General features: G+C 40.2%; 2 protein-coding genes across 2 annotated transcripts; one reads left to right on the plus strand and one right to left on the minus strand.

The window, feature by feature from the left end:
- Window positions 1–1,067: 1,067 nt before the first annotated feature.
- LOC311042826 (receptor for retinol uptake stra6-like) lies at window positions 1,068–10,752 on the plus strand (the record flags this gene model as incomplete). The annotated part of the gene is made up of 17 exons (XM_084053848.1): window positions 1,068–1,168; window positions 2,030–2,096; window positions 2,906–2,991; window positions 3,076–3,215; window positions 3,376–3,542; window positions 3,650–3,757; window positions 4,422–4,489; window positions 4,731–4,810; window positions 4,931–4,992; window positions 5,174–5,336; window positions 5,516–5,591; window positions 6,178–6,311; window positions 7,020–7,137; window positions 7,414–7,515; window positions 7,656–7,819; window positions 8,949–9,086; window positions 10,523–10,752. The coding sequence occupies 17 exons, from the start codon at window positions 1,068–1,070 to the stop codon at window positions 10,750–10,752; spliced, it is 2,004 nt and encodes a 667-aa protein (XP_083909974.1).
- Window positions 10,753–11,788: 1,036 nt separating this feature from the next.
- On the minus strand, window positions 11,789–16,141 carry LOC311042836 (immunoglobulin superfamily containing leucine-rich repeat protein 2-like). Its single transcript, XM_084053860.1, has 2 exons — window positions 16,062–16,141; window positions 11,789–14,626 (listed from the first exon to the last, which is right to left on the minus strand). The coding sequence occupies exon 2, from the start codon at window positions 14,615–14,617 to the stop codon at window positions 12,383–12,385; it is 2,235 nt and encodes a 744-aa protein (XP_083909986.1). The 5' UTR covers window positions 14,618–14,626; window positions 16,062–16,141; the 3' UTR covers window positions 11,789–12,382.
- Window positions 16,142–16,421: the final 280 nt, after the last annotated feature.

The raw sequence follows: 16,421 nt of genomic DNA on the forward strand, positions 1-16,421 counted from the left end.
AGAGACAGATTTTAAAGTGCATTGTATTCATTTGAAATGATGAGAGCAAATTGAAATGATAGCCTTTTCCTTTGTCTGATGTCCACAATATGTCCACAATATGTTTGTAGACCTATTACCTGGCATCGTATGCAGAATGCAGTATAATTGCAGTATATCTAGCAGGATGGCATCAACTAAAGGTCATCAACTAAAGGTCAAGCAATCAACATTCTCCTTCCCCCTCATTCTCATGCAAACCCTTTTGACACAAAGGTGGCTCCTGTTTGCAAAAGAGGTTTTCACTGTTTTTTTATCGCATTATAAGATTAGCCTCTTGGGCAATGGGCATGTGGAGGCATACGATTTAACACCCCGTTGCATGCAGTGCTAGAATGATGTTGACCATAAGCTCATCAAGAAATCCCACTGAGAGCTGTTCCAGTCTGAGAGTAATGCAACATAACACAGCGTTTAGAATGTTTAGAACAGGTACTGGAAAGGACAATACTGCATACAAACCAAAGCATTCAGAACTTACGGTGGAGATGTCTGGGATGAAGATGCTGCTGCATGTCAGAAACTCATATACATTGTTATTGCACTTCAAGCAGATGCATGTTGCATGTACCACCACCAAATTTGATTTGGTTCACTTTCCAGTGCCACACACCACACAATTAGATTGTCACTTTTGGTCATAGCTGAAGGTGTGCAGTATCACATTTTTTGACTGTGCATGTACTGGCGTTGCAAACTGCTCAAGTGCCTCCCTGATTTGTATTTGCTGTATAATCTGTAGTGAGACTCCTAGGCTCATTGGAATGTGTTGGGTGTTACGGCTAAACTCTCACCCAGCCTCATTACATCACCAGCACAACAGTGAGAGGTTACCTGATGGTACTCGTCAACAACTGCAGTACCTGAGAAGCTCAATCTCTTGGGTTTAACCAACCATCAGGTTTAGTGTCTTTGGAAGGAGACAAGACCTGAAACCTTTATTTCAGGGAAATACAAATCTACCTGAAGGCAGGTGGCTCTTTTCCTAGCCAAGCCTTCGTCTGGTCTACATTGAACAAAGAGCCACGATGAATCAGACCAAAGCTGAACCTGAGCCTTTTGAATATAGCTATTATGACTACTCAGACTGGTACACAAACAACGCTGAACCGACAAAACCACCAAAAGAGTAAGTATGATGATACATGAGGGTGAATATCTGAACATTGGTGTAGAATTGTAATGTGATGAATGTGTATATGAATGTAGGTAAATACTTGAGATTGTCTGTTCTGTGGCCTGACAATGCAAAATTATGTTCAAATCTGTGAATGCTGGATCAGGATGGATGAAATTACTTCAGCTTTTACAACCATAGAGTACAGTTAAAGATTGTTCTTTAGAAAGTTTTGAATAATGTGCGAAGATTGATGCTTCCGTTCATCATTGCACCACTGACAGAATTATGGGCAACACATTAGCTAATAAACTAGTTCTGAACGTACAAATTACCTTTCATACTGAATTCAATATGAATATACGGTAATGAAAATTATATAATAATATAATCACATTTGTGATACTGCAACAAAACTATAACTATAAACACTCTTACAAGAATTAACTTATAATGATAAATTGCCAAGTAAACTTTGTTGGCAGCTTGCATACACAAATAACTTTACTAGCACCACCAGGTATATTACAAGGTACTGTATAGTATATTGACCTACAATGCAAGTGTTCAGTTTTGATTCAAGCCAATTTGTATTAGCCTCTCTATGATGACAATGATAAGGTTTCTGATGGAATGTTCTGTTCCGCCTTAATCACTAAAGCCCTACAGTATATAGTTTGCCGTATGATGAATAGTGTAAATAGCAAATCTACAAGCTCACAACATGTCACATCACAATGTGTTGTGAGCTTGTAGATCTGCTATTTTCACTATTTTTGCAAATATTGAAGAAAAAAAAGTTGGAAAACTTGGTGGGTGTTGTTTAGTGTTGAAGGTTATTTCTTTGCAGCTTCTATTCTGTTACCATTTCAGAGTGATTCTACCATGTGACCCCACAGCAGATGACACACTCTTCAATATATGCATCCTGTCAATATCTGTAAGTATAAGAGGGAGGTGAAAAGCCTTAAGAACCATAAGTGAACATTAGCGCCTTAATGTGGATTAGTGTGCCATGGAAACGTAGCAACCTAATCTCAATGCAACATTTCAAGAAATGAATAGGCTACATTTTAAAGATGTTGAGCATAGTTCTTGGGGCCATGGTTTCTGTTTTATTGTTCAGTTGTTATTGTTGTTTTCATTCTATTCAATCTGGGTGAATCAAGTTGGCTACAATGACCTCAGACAGAAATTGAATTTAAGATCACCAACATCAGTTTGCCCTTCTCCAATTACATTGAATGGATGTTCTACTTTGGTCATGGAACTCTATGTTCATGGGAAAATAATAGTCCAATTAACATTTCTAGGTCAATGTTTAAGGGTTGTACTTCTGGAAATTAAGTTGCTTTTGTGAGCCTCATTTAATGGGGGCACACAGTGACTTAAAGTTTTTACTGTTGTGCACATGAAGACAGAAAACCTCCCACTGCCCTCAGGAAGGGACCACACAGTCCAATGAAGATGGACAGAACTCAATGCTTCATTTCTTTTATTTTGCACATATTTACTGTTGTGCCTTGGACAGTGAAAGTAAAGCCCAATTTACACTTCTTTGTAAGAGTGCATTGCTTGCCAAAAACACATATTAAATGTTCTGGTTTGGACATCTGTCATTTGTTTGTGATGACAAAGTACTAGGCTATACATTTTTAGCCAGACCCGAAGTCTTGGTTTTCTTTGGCCTTAAAAACAGAGGTATGAGGTGGTCCATGCTTTTATACATGTACTGTATGTTTCCCCTAGTTTGTTGTCATGCTAATCCTGGCAGCCCTCACAAGGAAAAACAGACTATGCCAGGGGTTCACCAGAGGATCTGCTAGTATCTTTTGGTGAGTACAAGTCATAAATCAGACATGATTAAATGCCATAGGATTTTACATTTTCTCATTGGTGAACGATCTTCATATCCACAGTCCAGTCAACTTCCTAGACCAGACCCAGAACAAAGCCATAGCAATGGCCGTCTTTGGGCTGATCTATAGCAAGCTGGCAGTGTTAGTGCTTTCTCCCGACCCACTCCCTTTCTCCAAAGACACTCCAGCAGAAATCAAAGGTGAAGACCTCTGTGGTTTGGTCTTTTTTCTATAGAACCACCTCTTGCAAATACCTGTATAAATAACCTGTAATAAACTGTATTTCTTGGTTTAGCTTTGACCCAAAAATAGGAAGTTTCCCAAACAGAAATATAATATATCTCACATTCTGTTTTTCAGAGTACATGAAGGTTATTGCCATCTTCTACTATCCAGTTCTATATTACCCATTAATAGTCTGTGGTACACTGCAAAACAACGCAGGCTATGCGTTTGGTGGGCTGCTTTCATTGAGTCACTTTGGAGTCTTACTCTGGCAAAAGTTTGACTGTCCCAAAACCCCTGAGGTAAGATATCTAAGAGAGGCACATAAGTTCACCTTATATTATACAATGGTTAGGACTGTTATGTAATTATTTAGCACAGTTGAAATTGTCCCATTTCTTCTCCGCAGTTCTATAAGTATTATGCCCTGCTTGCAAGTCTCCCACAATTGGCTTGCCTGGCATTTCTCTGTGTGCAGTTTCCTTTGCTATTTGTCAAAGGACCAAAATGTGAAGAGGTGAGAAAAGTCTGATTATGCTTCATCTTGGACGTGGACAACAATGTTATATCATTTCAAAATGCCACTTTATCTAATTTAACCACATGAACTCTAGTGTCTCTATTCTGTTCATAATAGCCACACATTTTGTACAGAGGGAAAAAAGAGGGGACCAAGTATAAACCAAGGGTGCAGCTTCCTGTTCTGAAATTGAGTCTATATAGGAAGTGAGTTCAAGTGACAGTTCATATGAATAGCCCGTTTTACCCCTGCTGGTGTCAGAAAGAATTTCTCTGCGATGGCGAAGCAATGCTCTCACCCTTAACAACCACTGTCAAGTTGCCCTTGGCACTTGGGGCCCTATCTTGCCTTACCCCTTATGCCTAAACTTTTTTGGCATTTTTTACTATATTGAAAAACATTTAAAAATTGTGAAAATAGACGATCTACAAGCTCACAACGTGTCGATGTAGATTGGCTATTTTAACTATTTCAAGATATTTTCCAAAATAGTACAAAATCCAAAAAGGCATAAGGGTAAGATTTATCCCAAATCTGCTCTAGTGGGGCTGCTCAGTGACCGTATAGGGCTGTACTACTGTGCAGCTGTGAATGTCTGAAGCTGTATGAGTACGAAGCAGAAAGAGTTGACAATAAGAACTATTGTGTGTTTTGCTCCAAGGACCTTGACAGCAGCTACTACACGGCCTATGTGAAATCCCTTCTAAAGAAAAAGTCATCAACCCCCAGGTGAACATATAAAAGATACATTTACTCTTGTGTTGTTGGATTACAGTACTGTATGTTGTGTTGATTTTCTTCATATGAATACAAAAGTATATTGTATAAACCTATGAAATCAGATATATAAATCAGAGATATAAAATTGGACCAGTAATAGTGAATACATCATTTGCATTTAAATTAAATGTGAAATGCACTGCTGGATCACATGGCTCACTTTAAATATTATTTTCCTGTGTTTATTCAGCTCTACAAGCGCAGACAAAGCAACACTGTCTCAAAGAGTAGCAGATACAGTAAAGAGTTACATTTACACTCCAGAGAAAGGTGAGTCTTTCCAAACAAATATTTGTTTAGTTGTTGATTTTTGTAATAGTGTAATAGATGTAACTGTAACTGTAACTATCTGAGTTTTCATAGTTAGTAAAAATGTCGTTTCTCTTCTAGTATTCTGTTTTCCCCTCAAGTTGTCCATCTCAGCATTTGTTGCATTTGTGGCAATCTATCATGTAAGTTATCCAAGAGTAGAATACACTCTATGCACCTAGAACACTATATTGCCCATTAATAGTCTTATCTTATCTTACAGTATCTTATCTTATATATATTATTTTGCAACAGGAAGCATGTGTGAATTAAAAGAACATGACCTCCTACAGCTCTGTAAATGTACAACTTGTCACCTTTCAGATGGCATTGTTGCTGGTCATTCAGGTTATTCCTACTCTCCATATTGTCCGTGCTGGCATTGATGAAAACATTGCCTTCCTGCTGCTTGGGTTTGACATCGTCCTAGATGACGACAGAATGGAGGTTGTCAAAATTGTGACTTTCTATACTTGGTTGTTGGAAGGTGGGTAATTGTTTGCATTCATTGTAAATGGATGACAACTGAACCAAATTTATATTTCTTTGAATTTCCCCACTTGGACCAATACGTATTAGTAAGATGTAACGTGAATATGGACCCTAGATCTTGTATTTCATGCAGATCCGTTTTATCCCTTCATACCATGTTATTGTCGTTGACAGTGTGCTACCTGTGTGCGATGACATTATCGTGTATCGTCAGTCTGGTCATGCTCATGCGATCAATGGTACTTCATAGGTTTGTAGCTACTTTGATTCCTCATGCATATCCAGAATATGTGTCTACCATCCATTTAAATGACTCATCAATATGATATTGTATGTCTAACATCTCTCAGATACAGGTCATTTTCATTCATATATTTAAGTCATCATGACCATTTTTAGCAGTATACTTTGTTTTAATTTCTTCCTGAAATAATGCAGGTCTATCTAAGCTAGAACGTTTTTTTCCTTTGTGGTTCTAATACATTACCAACATTGATTTGTGTTGTAATCTATGTGATATGACATGGCCGAATTTACCTGCTGTATATTATTACATATTTGAATAACGTCTAGGACTTTCGACTATCACAACTTGGCAGTGAGCATAGACTGTAAAAATCTCCCCATTATAAAACTGTGACGATTGTATTGGAATCCTCAGTGTTATTTTAGTCGAGTGTAGGCTACATATAGCAAAATCATTTTGCTTACATGTTACATGATTTTCCTGTGTATGCACATTGCACAACCCTTGGGTAGACTCTTGTCTAGACCGTCTCTAGAGCCATCATGTATCACATCAATGATCACTGGATCCTCCACTTCCTCCATTTCAGATCAAACCTAAAAGGACTTTATAAGGGAGAAATTTACAGCATTTATAACAGCCAGAAGACAATCCGCCCATCCAACCCTGGCATTGTTTGCTGGATGGGCTTGACAGGGTACCAGGCTTCAATCATCTGCATAGGTAAAATCAAACTAAGATCATATACTTCATCCAAACAATATATTGGTAACACTTACTTTGAAGGGGCAAATTCATACACGTAATTAACGCTTAATTAAAGATTAAATAATTCATCATGAATTTATCAAGAAATCATCATTAATTCCTGGTCCTCACTATTAACTAATGGTGAAGTCATTATGACTTAGTTAAGGATTGTATTCCACAGCTCCAATTTTATGCCAAGGATGAGCGCTCATAGGCGGGTAGGAGTAGCGAGGAGGGTCGGTCTCTGGTGGTCCTTCAGAGACTGACTCTCCTCGCTAGTCCGCCTATGAGCACACATCCTGGGTATAGAAGTGGAACTATGGAATAACGTTCTTAACTAATGATATATCACACTTGGCTAAGTTCACCATTAGTTCATGGTGAGGATTAAGCGTTAATTACGTGAATGAATTTTCCCCCTCAAGTAAACGTGGGCAACAGTGTGACAGGCATGCACAAGCTTATGTAATGGGACACGCATCCCCTGGACATAGATCACAAAGCACGCCAACACGTTTTCCCCCCAAAACTCACAGTGCAATTTCACATGTTTTATAGAGTATGAAGATATCTATCGACAGTTCAGTTATTGATCAGTGTGCAGTGTACTGACTATAAATTATCCTAATTGATGGCTTTACTTTTAGATTAAGGATGGATTGTTTTGTATTCTCTTGACAGGAATGGTAATCCAGACTCTTGTGTTCTTCATCTGCTTCGTGTTTTTGGTTTTCTTGATCATTATCCCCATCTTCTATGGCCGGAACCTCATTCTCTTCCAAATGGCTGCAAAGGCATGGTGAGCTAACACCGCCCCCCCCAGAATATGGATGCAAGTGGTTAAATGTCACTTTGTGTTCTGTTAATTGCCTTCCATACAGTGAAATCCTGAGTGTAAGTTTAAAGCTACACTAACGCTCACACACACCAATGAAGCAACAATAGGCCTAGTAATATTAGTAAATAATAAAATAACTGTGTGTGTGTGTGTGTGTGTGTGTGTGTGTGTGTGTGTGTGTGTGTGTGTGTGTGTGTGTGTGTGTGTGTGTGTGTGTGTGTGTGTGTGTGAGACCAGGCCAGTCTGGGTCACGTTGGTACTGGCTACAGCTCTTCAACATGTGGTCACTAAGTTTGCATTTATCAAAAAGGACGCTGGCACCACAGATCTGGATAACAGGTATTTGCTTTATTACTTCTTGTGATATTATAGGTATTTTCTGGACTTAAATGAAAACTCCATATTTTGCTATCAACTTGAATGTCCTCAACACTAACTCAACTAAATAAATTTCAACTGATTGTAATCTCTGTTCACAGAGGCAGTCTGTTCCTGTTCACCTATCTGCTCTACCTGATCAACATTGTGGTAGGGCTGGTTGTTGCCATATGGAGAATGGTGATAACGGCTCTGTTCAACATCCTCCATCTTGGACGTATTGACATCAGCTTGCTGCACCGTACCTCTGAAACATATGACCCAGGTACATACAGTACACCAGTGATTCTCAACCTTTTTCTTTTCAATGACCCCTAGTTTGGAGGGGTTGATTGATTGATTGATTGATTGATTGATGTTTTTATTGACAAAAACATACTATATATTTGTACGTATCTGTCAAAAGGATGAAACACAAAAAGGTTGAAAGCTTATTTCCATTGTGGTCCCTTGAGTGCAAAACGCACCGCAGACAGACAGACAGACAGACAGACAGACAGACAGACAGACACATATTTTGTGAGTTATAGATAGAGATAGATGTCATAGATAACTGGTGTCACAGGCTGGCCGCATGAAGTCCGAGATCAACTTTGGAGCCATGGCGATCCCTAGATCCACCTGATTCTAACTTTTCTTTGTTTTTTAATCACAGCTTGTATAAAAATAGAGTCCCCACACTGTTACTGTTAGTTCTCACTGCTCACATCGCAGATCAACGTTTAGATCCCCAAAGGATCTTCATCAGAGTGCAAACTGCAGTGCAGACTCTATTTTTATGTTTACGCTGATCTTCTATTTGTCCTGCAGCTGTTCACCAGAGTCCATGTGCATGCTCTACGTTCCTTAATTAATGGTTGATACTATCCTCTTGGTGTAAACAGACTCCTAAGTTGAAGTCCCTGCCCATTCAATGGGATCGTTTTAAGTTGCCAGAATGGCTAACACGGAACAGAAACTCTTGTTGCGGTCACTGGTGGTGAGCAGACAGTCCTCGCTGTGTTTGTGCCTGTCAGCACCACTGATTTACATGTATTTTTTATTTAACTTAGGATATTATTTTGAATTTTTAAACTTTCAGGCCCTCTCTGTCAGTTTAGTTTATCATAGTAACATAATAATAACATCCTGTGTTGCGGTTCAGACTATTCCAGTCTCTCTCTCTCTCTGTCTGTCTGTCTTTCTTTCTTTCTGACTGTCTCTTTCTCACTGTGTCTGTCTTTATCTCTCTCTGTTGAATACCCTAACTGACTAACTCTGATAGAATAGAAATGCCTTCAAATAACTACCAATGCAATGCTTATCCATATCGAAACATATATACAGCCTTTTGTAAACCCATATGACATCAGTCTGTTCTTCAGACTAGCGCTATAATGTGTGTGCCCGCGCAGCATATCATTACTACACCAACTACCTGAAGGTTGAGGTCAGCCAGTCACACCCGGTGATGAAGGCCTTCTGTGGACTGCTGCTGGACCTCATGGTCCAGGGTGGTGGAGCTGTACAGAAAATACGGGATGCAGAGGAAGGTAGGTCAAGTTCACACACGCACACACACACGCACACACACACACACACACACACACACACACACACACACACACACACACACACACACACACACACACACACACACACACACACACACACACACACACACACACACACACACACACACACACACACACACACACACACACACACACACACACACACACACACACACACACACACACACACACACACACACACACACACAGAGAGAGACACAGGCTGTGACGTGTTGTGAGCTAAGTATGAATCAAGTTTGCAGACAGATGCTCTTTTTGGTGTTTTTCAAGGAGAGTAGGGAGTAGCACTTTTTAATGGCTGGTGGTAGGGCATTCCACATGTAGGTGGTGTATAATAGTAGAATTAATCAATCCCCAAGTTTGTGCCGAATCTGGGGGGAATCAGATCAGTGGACCTCCCTCTGGTGGTGTTGTGCCTGTGGGCGTTTTTCACTCTTTTGAAGTAGTTTGACAGGTACATGGGCACTGGTCCCTTGAGTATCTTGTAAACAAGGCCCATTGCAAGTTGCTGTACTCTGTCCTCTACCCTGAGCCATCCCACCCCAGCATAATGAGCAGGGGTTAGGTGAGTCCTAGGTGTGAGGTCTAGTAGTCGTCTGATTAGTTTGTTTTGAGAGGTCTGTAGTTTAGATTTTAGGGATTTTGAGGTGCTATAGAGTACCATGAGGTGCATGGAACCTCCTCAGCTTTGAACCAGCTTGATATAAAAACATGTGTTCACACAGGACAGATGTGCACACAAAAATCCATGATATAAATACTTTACACAATACTAAACATTTTCAATGACCCTTGACCCCACCTGTATCAGTGTGTGAGGACGAATGTGCTTCAAAAAGCAAATCTTTGGCAAAAATATCAAATTCAAAGTAAGATTCCAAAAGGTAACTGCACAAATGAGGGATAACTGATAGACAAATCCCAAATCCCAGACTTTGCACAAAATGGATTAGAATTAAATAAAGAGCAAGTCACCATCAGCGTTTCACAAAATGTACGGACCATTACTTATTTATATTACAGTAAGTGCAGTAAAATCCTCAGTGTTAAATTATCCATTTGTAACTCACAGAGTTTACAATGTTATATATGCACTCTCAGAGTTAAAATAACGAATTAAACCATACATGTATATACTTCGTTGACTCCCAGAGGTCTGTACAGTCTTTTTTTTCCCCTCTACACCAAATCTCTACTCCATAGTTCTGATGCCTACTATGACATGCCCAGAATAGGGATGCTATGGTTCATTTGGGTAAATTAATAATGAGGCTTTTACTGAGTATCCGGTGCTGTCAGTTCCTAACAGCCAGTGGTGGACAGTAACTACGTACAATTACTCGAGTACTGTACTTAAGTACATTTTTGGAGCATTTGATTTATTTTGCTTTCAGGCATCCAGATGGTGCAGCAGGAGAAGAGGCAGAACAAGGCAGCCCACAGCAAGAGGATCCATGCCCGCTGGAGGCTCGTCTACACCCTGGTCAACAACCCCTCCCTGCTGGGCTCCAGGAAGCACTTTCAGCTGCACTCGTCCGAGAGCCTCGGAAACGGAAACAACAACCTCAGCCCCAAGGATGGCAGCATACCAGCCGCTGACACTGCAGCCACTCCAGATAACTGAGATCCCGTATCAAAGGATGCTTGCTCTATCAGTCTGAATGGCTTATGACGTTATGCACAGATCTGCTTGTGGCATCACAGGTTCAAATACGTCTCATGGCTGTATTGTCATGTGATCCTGTACTCTCTACCCTCATTTCCCTTTCTCTCTGTACAATAAAACGCCAAATACAAATAATGCAGCAAAAGATACTTGGTGTGTTATGAATTAATGACATGAATGATACATACAGATTTGCACAGGGCCCACTTCGTAAAAGTGTTCTCTTGTATCCCCGGCCATGACTCGAATGGGCACTGCACTAGTCTAGAGAAAGAGATCCATGTTTTATCCATGTTACTTTCTCTTTTTACAGAAACAGGTCTAGTATTTGGATAAATCTTTCTTTTTTTTTTTTTTTACAAATCACTTTATTATTTTCTTCAGACAGTAAAGACAAGGGCAGTATTTGGATAAATTGAATATTCTATGTACCCTTTGCTCAGTAATGGTCATCAATTTATTTTGTACAATATATGTGATGTGGGGTATGATTTTAGTTAGTATACAAAATAATCTCTGCTGCAAGTGTTATTTGTTAGTTTGGCCTATTTTGCTTGTTACTCACTCAAGTAAATATAAAACACTTAACTTTATTTGATCATTAAACTATTTTCCCAGTTTTCTTTCATTTTGCATCCATTCCAGTTTGAACGATTTCTGTTTTTCCGTGTTGTAATGACCCGGGCATGACGTGAACTAGACACATTGTTGTCCTGCTTTCATTTATGTACACTCTTCACAACTGATAACAGTAGCTACAGTTATCAGTTATTCCTAACCATGCTTTGGTTACTCAGAGAGAGAGAGAGAGTCACACTGAAACAGTGATTAAGTACTTCTTTGAGAAAGCTTTATTGATTGAGGCACATTATCTTGGGAAAGTGTCTAGTGAGGATATTTAGGTATTTAAATAAATACATTTCACCTTTATCACAAAATACACTGACCTAACATTGAGGATCACAATGTTGAAAAGGTTACTGTGGTGTGGAGACAAGGGCAAGGTTCCACAATGTTACTGACACATTACCTTGAAATACTCTTAACAGCATGCGGGTACAGTATACCACAGAACAACACTGAAACGTGTTCAAGATTATCTCTTTCCTTGTCAGAGTTAACATGGATAATATTGTAACTCTGACCTACAGTGTAGCGACATTTTACGAGCTTGACAGAGAGCACTATTAGAAGACCCATTGAACTTGAGATTCTGCTTTTAACTTCACAATTATTTTCAAAGGAAGTGCACATTAGTACTTGACAAAGAACTCCACTCAACTACAGACCCATTGATTCTTTAAAACAACACTTTGTTCAAAACATTCAGATATGATAGGATTCCACACTTTCTTTTCTCAGGGCAGTCCCTGCATGACATCCATTTCATTACACCCGCGTGCACCGTGGCTCTGACCTTACCATTAGTTGCTTCCCATTGTTGGTGATCTAAAATTGCAGCTTATATTTCTAACACTTGCTGGACTTGCATGTGCAGCCACTACACACCTACAATGTGAATGTAAAGACTTGCACCTATAAGCTTGAGTGGCAACTGGCACGTTTACGACAGTGCAAAGCATTTAGATCAGTGAATTGGATATTTGTAGTTACTTGTGATATTGACTGCCTCTGCTCCTAGCGGTAACCTATCACTGTACTCAGAGCCTTCTTCACAGTCATCCATGTTCCCCCTGTACTGTGACAGAGTGAAGGACTCCGTCACCACGCTTCCCTCCATGTCGTCTTCTTTCCCCCCATCCCTGCTCTCTGATTCGGCCTCCCCCTCTTCCAGCTCGCTACCGTTGATGTTCCTCTGAGACTCTGTGTACGGCGTGTGGAAGCGGGTGGTGAGCTTCCTCTCGACGTGATACTGATCCTTGGCCTTCATGATCAGCTTGTAGGTCTTGGTGCGGTATTTGTACACCAAGTGGAAGCATGTTGCCCCGAGGAGAGGCACGGTGGACACAGACAGGAGGCATATGCTGACTGAGATGATGATCAATAAGTTGGGTACCCTTCTCCTGGTGGCGAAAAGGACTCGGACCTCGCAGTCGTGACCTCTATAAGTGAGACAGAGAGAGTAGTTGGTACCAGGACGTAAGCCCTGGAAAAGATACGTGTTGAGGCCATCTTCAATCCTGGACCACTGGACAGCAGAGTGTTTGTGGTCAGCGGTGATGCACAGATACAAGGAAGCGTCGAGTTTTTGCGATTCCTCCGACGACTCATCAGGCTCTGGATCATTGGTCTGTAGGCCCTCTGAGGTGGCATGGTGGCTGCTGGCCTTGACTTTGGGTATGAGCAGTGGGTTGATGCGCACTCTCGCCTCTGTTTCGGACACCCCTAAGGCGATAACACCAAAGTCAAATGTGTACTGCTTGACGTCGTCCAGGCTGCCGTTGAATGCGTGGTTAGAAATGTATTGGGTGTTGGGGGTCAAACCACATTTGCTAGCATGCGGCGGGCGAGTTGGCGCCTGCTTATAATGCTCAGTGTCTATCTCAGTAACGGGCGGAAAAGACGGATCAATGTTGATATCTTTATTTTCCAGATTAGGCAGATGAAAAGAATAGAAAATAGACGTTTTAGCTGCCGGTTGTTGTACGGATGGAAGGACAGGCTGAAAAGAGGGAACAACATTGACAATACCTTTTCTCTCCAAATTAGGTAGATGAAAAGTTTGGAAAATAGATGTTTTAGCTACTGATTGTATAGATGGGAGGATCTTAGTCAAAATGGCCACCACAGTTACTGTCTTTACAGGTGTGGGCTGTGGCAAAGCCATCACCTGCAAAGAGACACTTTCCTCTGCTTTACCAAATTCATTTGTAGCTGAGCAGCTATAATTCCCACCGTCTTTTTTACTAAGGTGTAATATGACAAGAGTTCCATTACTAAATACTTGAAATTGGTCATTGTCCAATAAGGCCTCAGCTGATTCTGCCGAGTCATCCTCTTCAGAAAACAAAGCTAACTCTCTCTTCTGACTCTGTGAGTGAATTTTCCATATGACCGCTGGTTTGGGATTTCCCTTGAATTCACAGGTCAAGATCAACACAGTATCCTCATGAAGGGTTGTATTATGAATGTTTGGCTCAGATATTATTGTAACATTAGGGCTCATGCACTTTGATTCGGGTAACTTCACAATCATTTCCCCTTTAAGTCGCGGCGGGCTCGCACATGTGATGAAATTCTGCTCCGGGACGGAGATGGTGGTCTTCAAGATCCAGTCCCTCAGCCAGTCCATGGAGCAGATGCATGCAAATGGGTTGTCATAGAGCTGCAGATGTGACAGGGATATCAACCCGTCAAACGTTCCCTGGGCGATGGTGATGAACTGGTTATTGTTAAGCCGGAGAGACCTTAAGTCTTTGAGGTTGGAGAAGGCATCCCTTGGCAGACTGACCATCTCATTGTGGTTCATCTTAAGCAGCTGCAGAGATGTGAGGTTCTGGAGATCCTCCCAGGGGAAATCTACGATCTGATTGTAACTGATGTCAAAGTTACGCAGGTTAACCAAGGGCGTGAGGGACCCCTCCTCGATGGAAACTATCGCATTATTGGCCATCCAAAGGGATGTCACTTGGGTGACATTTTCGAAACATCCAAGCGTGATCATAGTGATTCGGTTGGCAGAGAGGCTCAGAATGGTGACATTGGTCGGCAATCTGTCAGGGACTTCAGTCAAGTGTTTATAAGAGCATTCAGCAAACTGACGTCCATATTTGTCTGAGCAGGAACAGAGTTCGGGGCATCCCTGACCAGTGCCAATGACCATGGCAAGCCAGAGCACAAAGAGACTGCGTGAGGTTGCCATTTTATACACCTGCAAAACAGAGACAGTCAATGAATATATAGTTTCAGTAATGAAGCTTTGTTTCTGTAATACAGGATTTTTTTTGTTTTGTTTATTTGCTCAAAGCTTGAGTATAATATTTAATATTTGTAAATGAAATAAATATTTCAAGTTTATCCTCCTGATGAGTAGGCTAATATACTCCATCACGCACCTTTGAGGGATATTGTGTTTTTTTTTAAAAACATTTTGTTATAAAAGTAATGAAGAGTAGTGATTAGGCCTGTCACAATTATTACATAATCGTCTAATCGCAATTATTTGAGATATTCGCAATTCTTTTTGCAAAATCAAATTGTTTTGTTGAAACATTTTGTACATTTTCATATTAAAAAAAGCAGGAATAGCAGATCTACAAGCTTACAACAGGGCGTTGTAAGCTTGTAGATCAGCTATTACCACAATTTATTTTATTTTATATTTAAGCATAATTATCAAATGTCACTAATTTCTTTGTATATTTAATTTGTCATATCTGTCCTGTGCAATGTTCTTATTACAGCTTAAGCTTAGAAGGAAAAAGGAAAACAAAAATGTCATTTTCATCCATATGTCCAAGGCCAAAAACACAATTAAATCGTTGATCGCAATTATTTGTATGACAATTAATCGTCAACTTAAATTTGTAATCGTGACAGCCAAGCAACTCAATATAGGCTATCCTTCACTTTGCGTCGCACTTGGTTTCAAACTACGCAGTAGCGTTTCTTGCCCTGTCCTTGATAAATGGTCTGCATGTATGTGCATTTCTTGGTGCTGAAAGCCATTGCACTTACTATAACTAATGGGTCAGTAAAAATGTATGTAATTTGTATTAGAAAGGAAGAAATGTTATAATTGTTTACACGTTGCTGAAATATTTTCGTGGAGGTCACGCAGGCACGCACTTTAATTCATCTGTGAGCGATACAGGCTATATTGCCAGGTTTTGCGAGAGAAACAAGCAACCAGGTCTATGAAAACAAGCCCAAAAGCTACATGAGCCCTGGCTTTAATTAAACCTATATTACAACAGCTATTTGAAAATAGCAGATCTACAAGCTCACAACACGAGCTTGTAGATCTGCTATTTTCACCAAAAAAAAATCTTGAAGAAAATGTAAAAAATTTGGAATATTTTAAAAACATTTTAACAACTCAAATCTTGTATGGGGGTCCCTCCCTGGCCTGCAGACAAATACATATTAAATTGGGGGTCCTTCACATGAAAATGATTAGGAAACAAGCCCAAATAAGCAACTACATTAGAATAAGCCCCAAAAAACCACAACCACCAATATTTACAAGCAGCTTACAAGCCCAAAGTCGCTTATAATAAGCAGACCTGGCAACCCTGGATACGGGCTACCTTGGAATGTAAACGACAGGCTACTTCACAAACTATATATCTACTGTAACGTCTTACCAGAGTCTTTCCTTTTTCTGTTTTCCTCAGGAAAAATCCCCACGTCTCAAGAGGAATCCTTTTATACAAGCTATGTCTCCTCTTTTAGAGCCAAAACAAGCTAGGTGCTCTGACAGAAGCTTTGCAAATAATACGTTCACATTAACATATCCTACATGTTTAAAACATGGGAATCCTCTCCTGAAAACGGCCCAGGAGATGATGTCGTTGTAAATATACCCTGTATGACAATGTATGTCTCACAGAGTTGTCATCCCCTCCCATTCCTTCCATGAGACTGTGTCTAAAAATTAAAGTGACACAGCCCCATGGTGTAGCCTAAAGTAACTGAGTACATTTACTCAAGTACTATAAGTACAA

This window comes from Gymnoscopelus microlampas (genome assembly GCF_963454915.1).
Source record: "Gymnoscopelus microlampas genome assembly, chromosome: 1".
Lineage (NCBI taxonomy): Eukaryota > Metazoa > Chordata > Actinopteri > Myctophiformes > Myctophidae > Gymnoscopelus > Gymnoscopelus microlampas.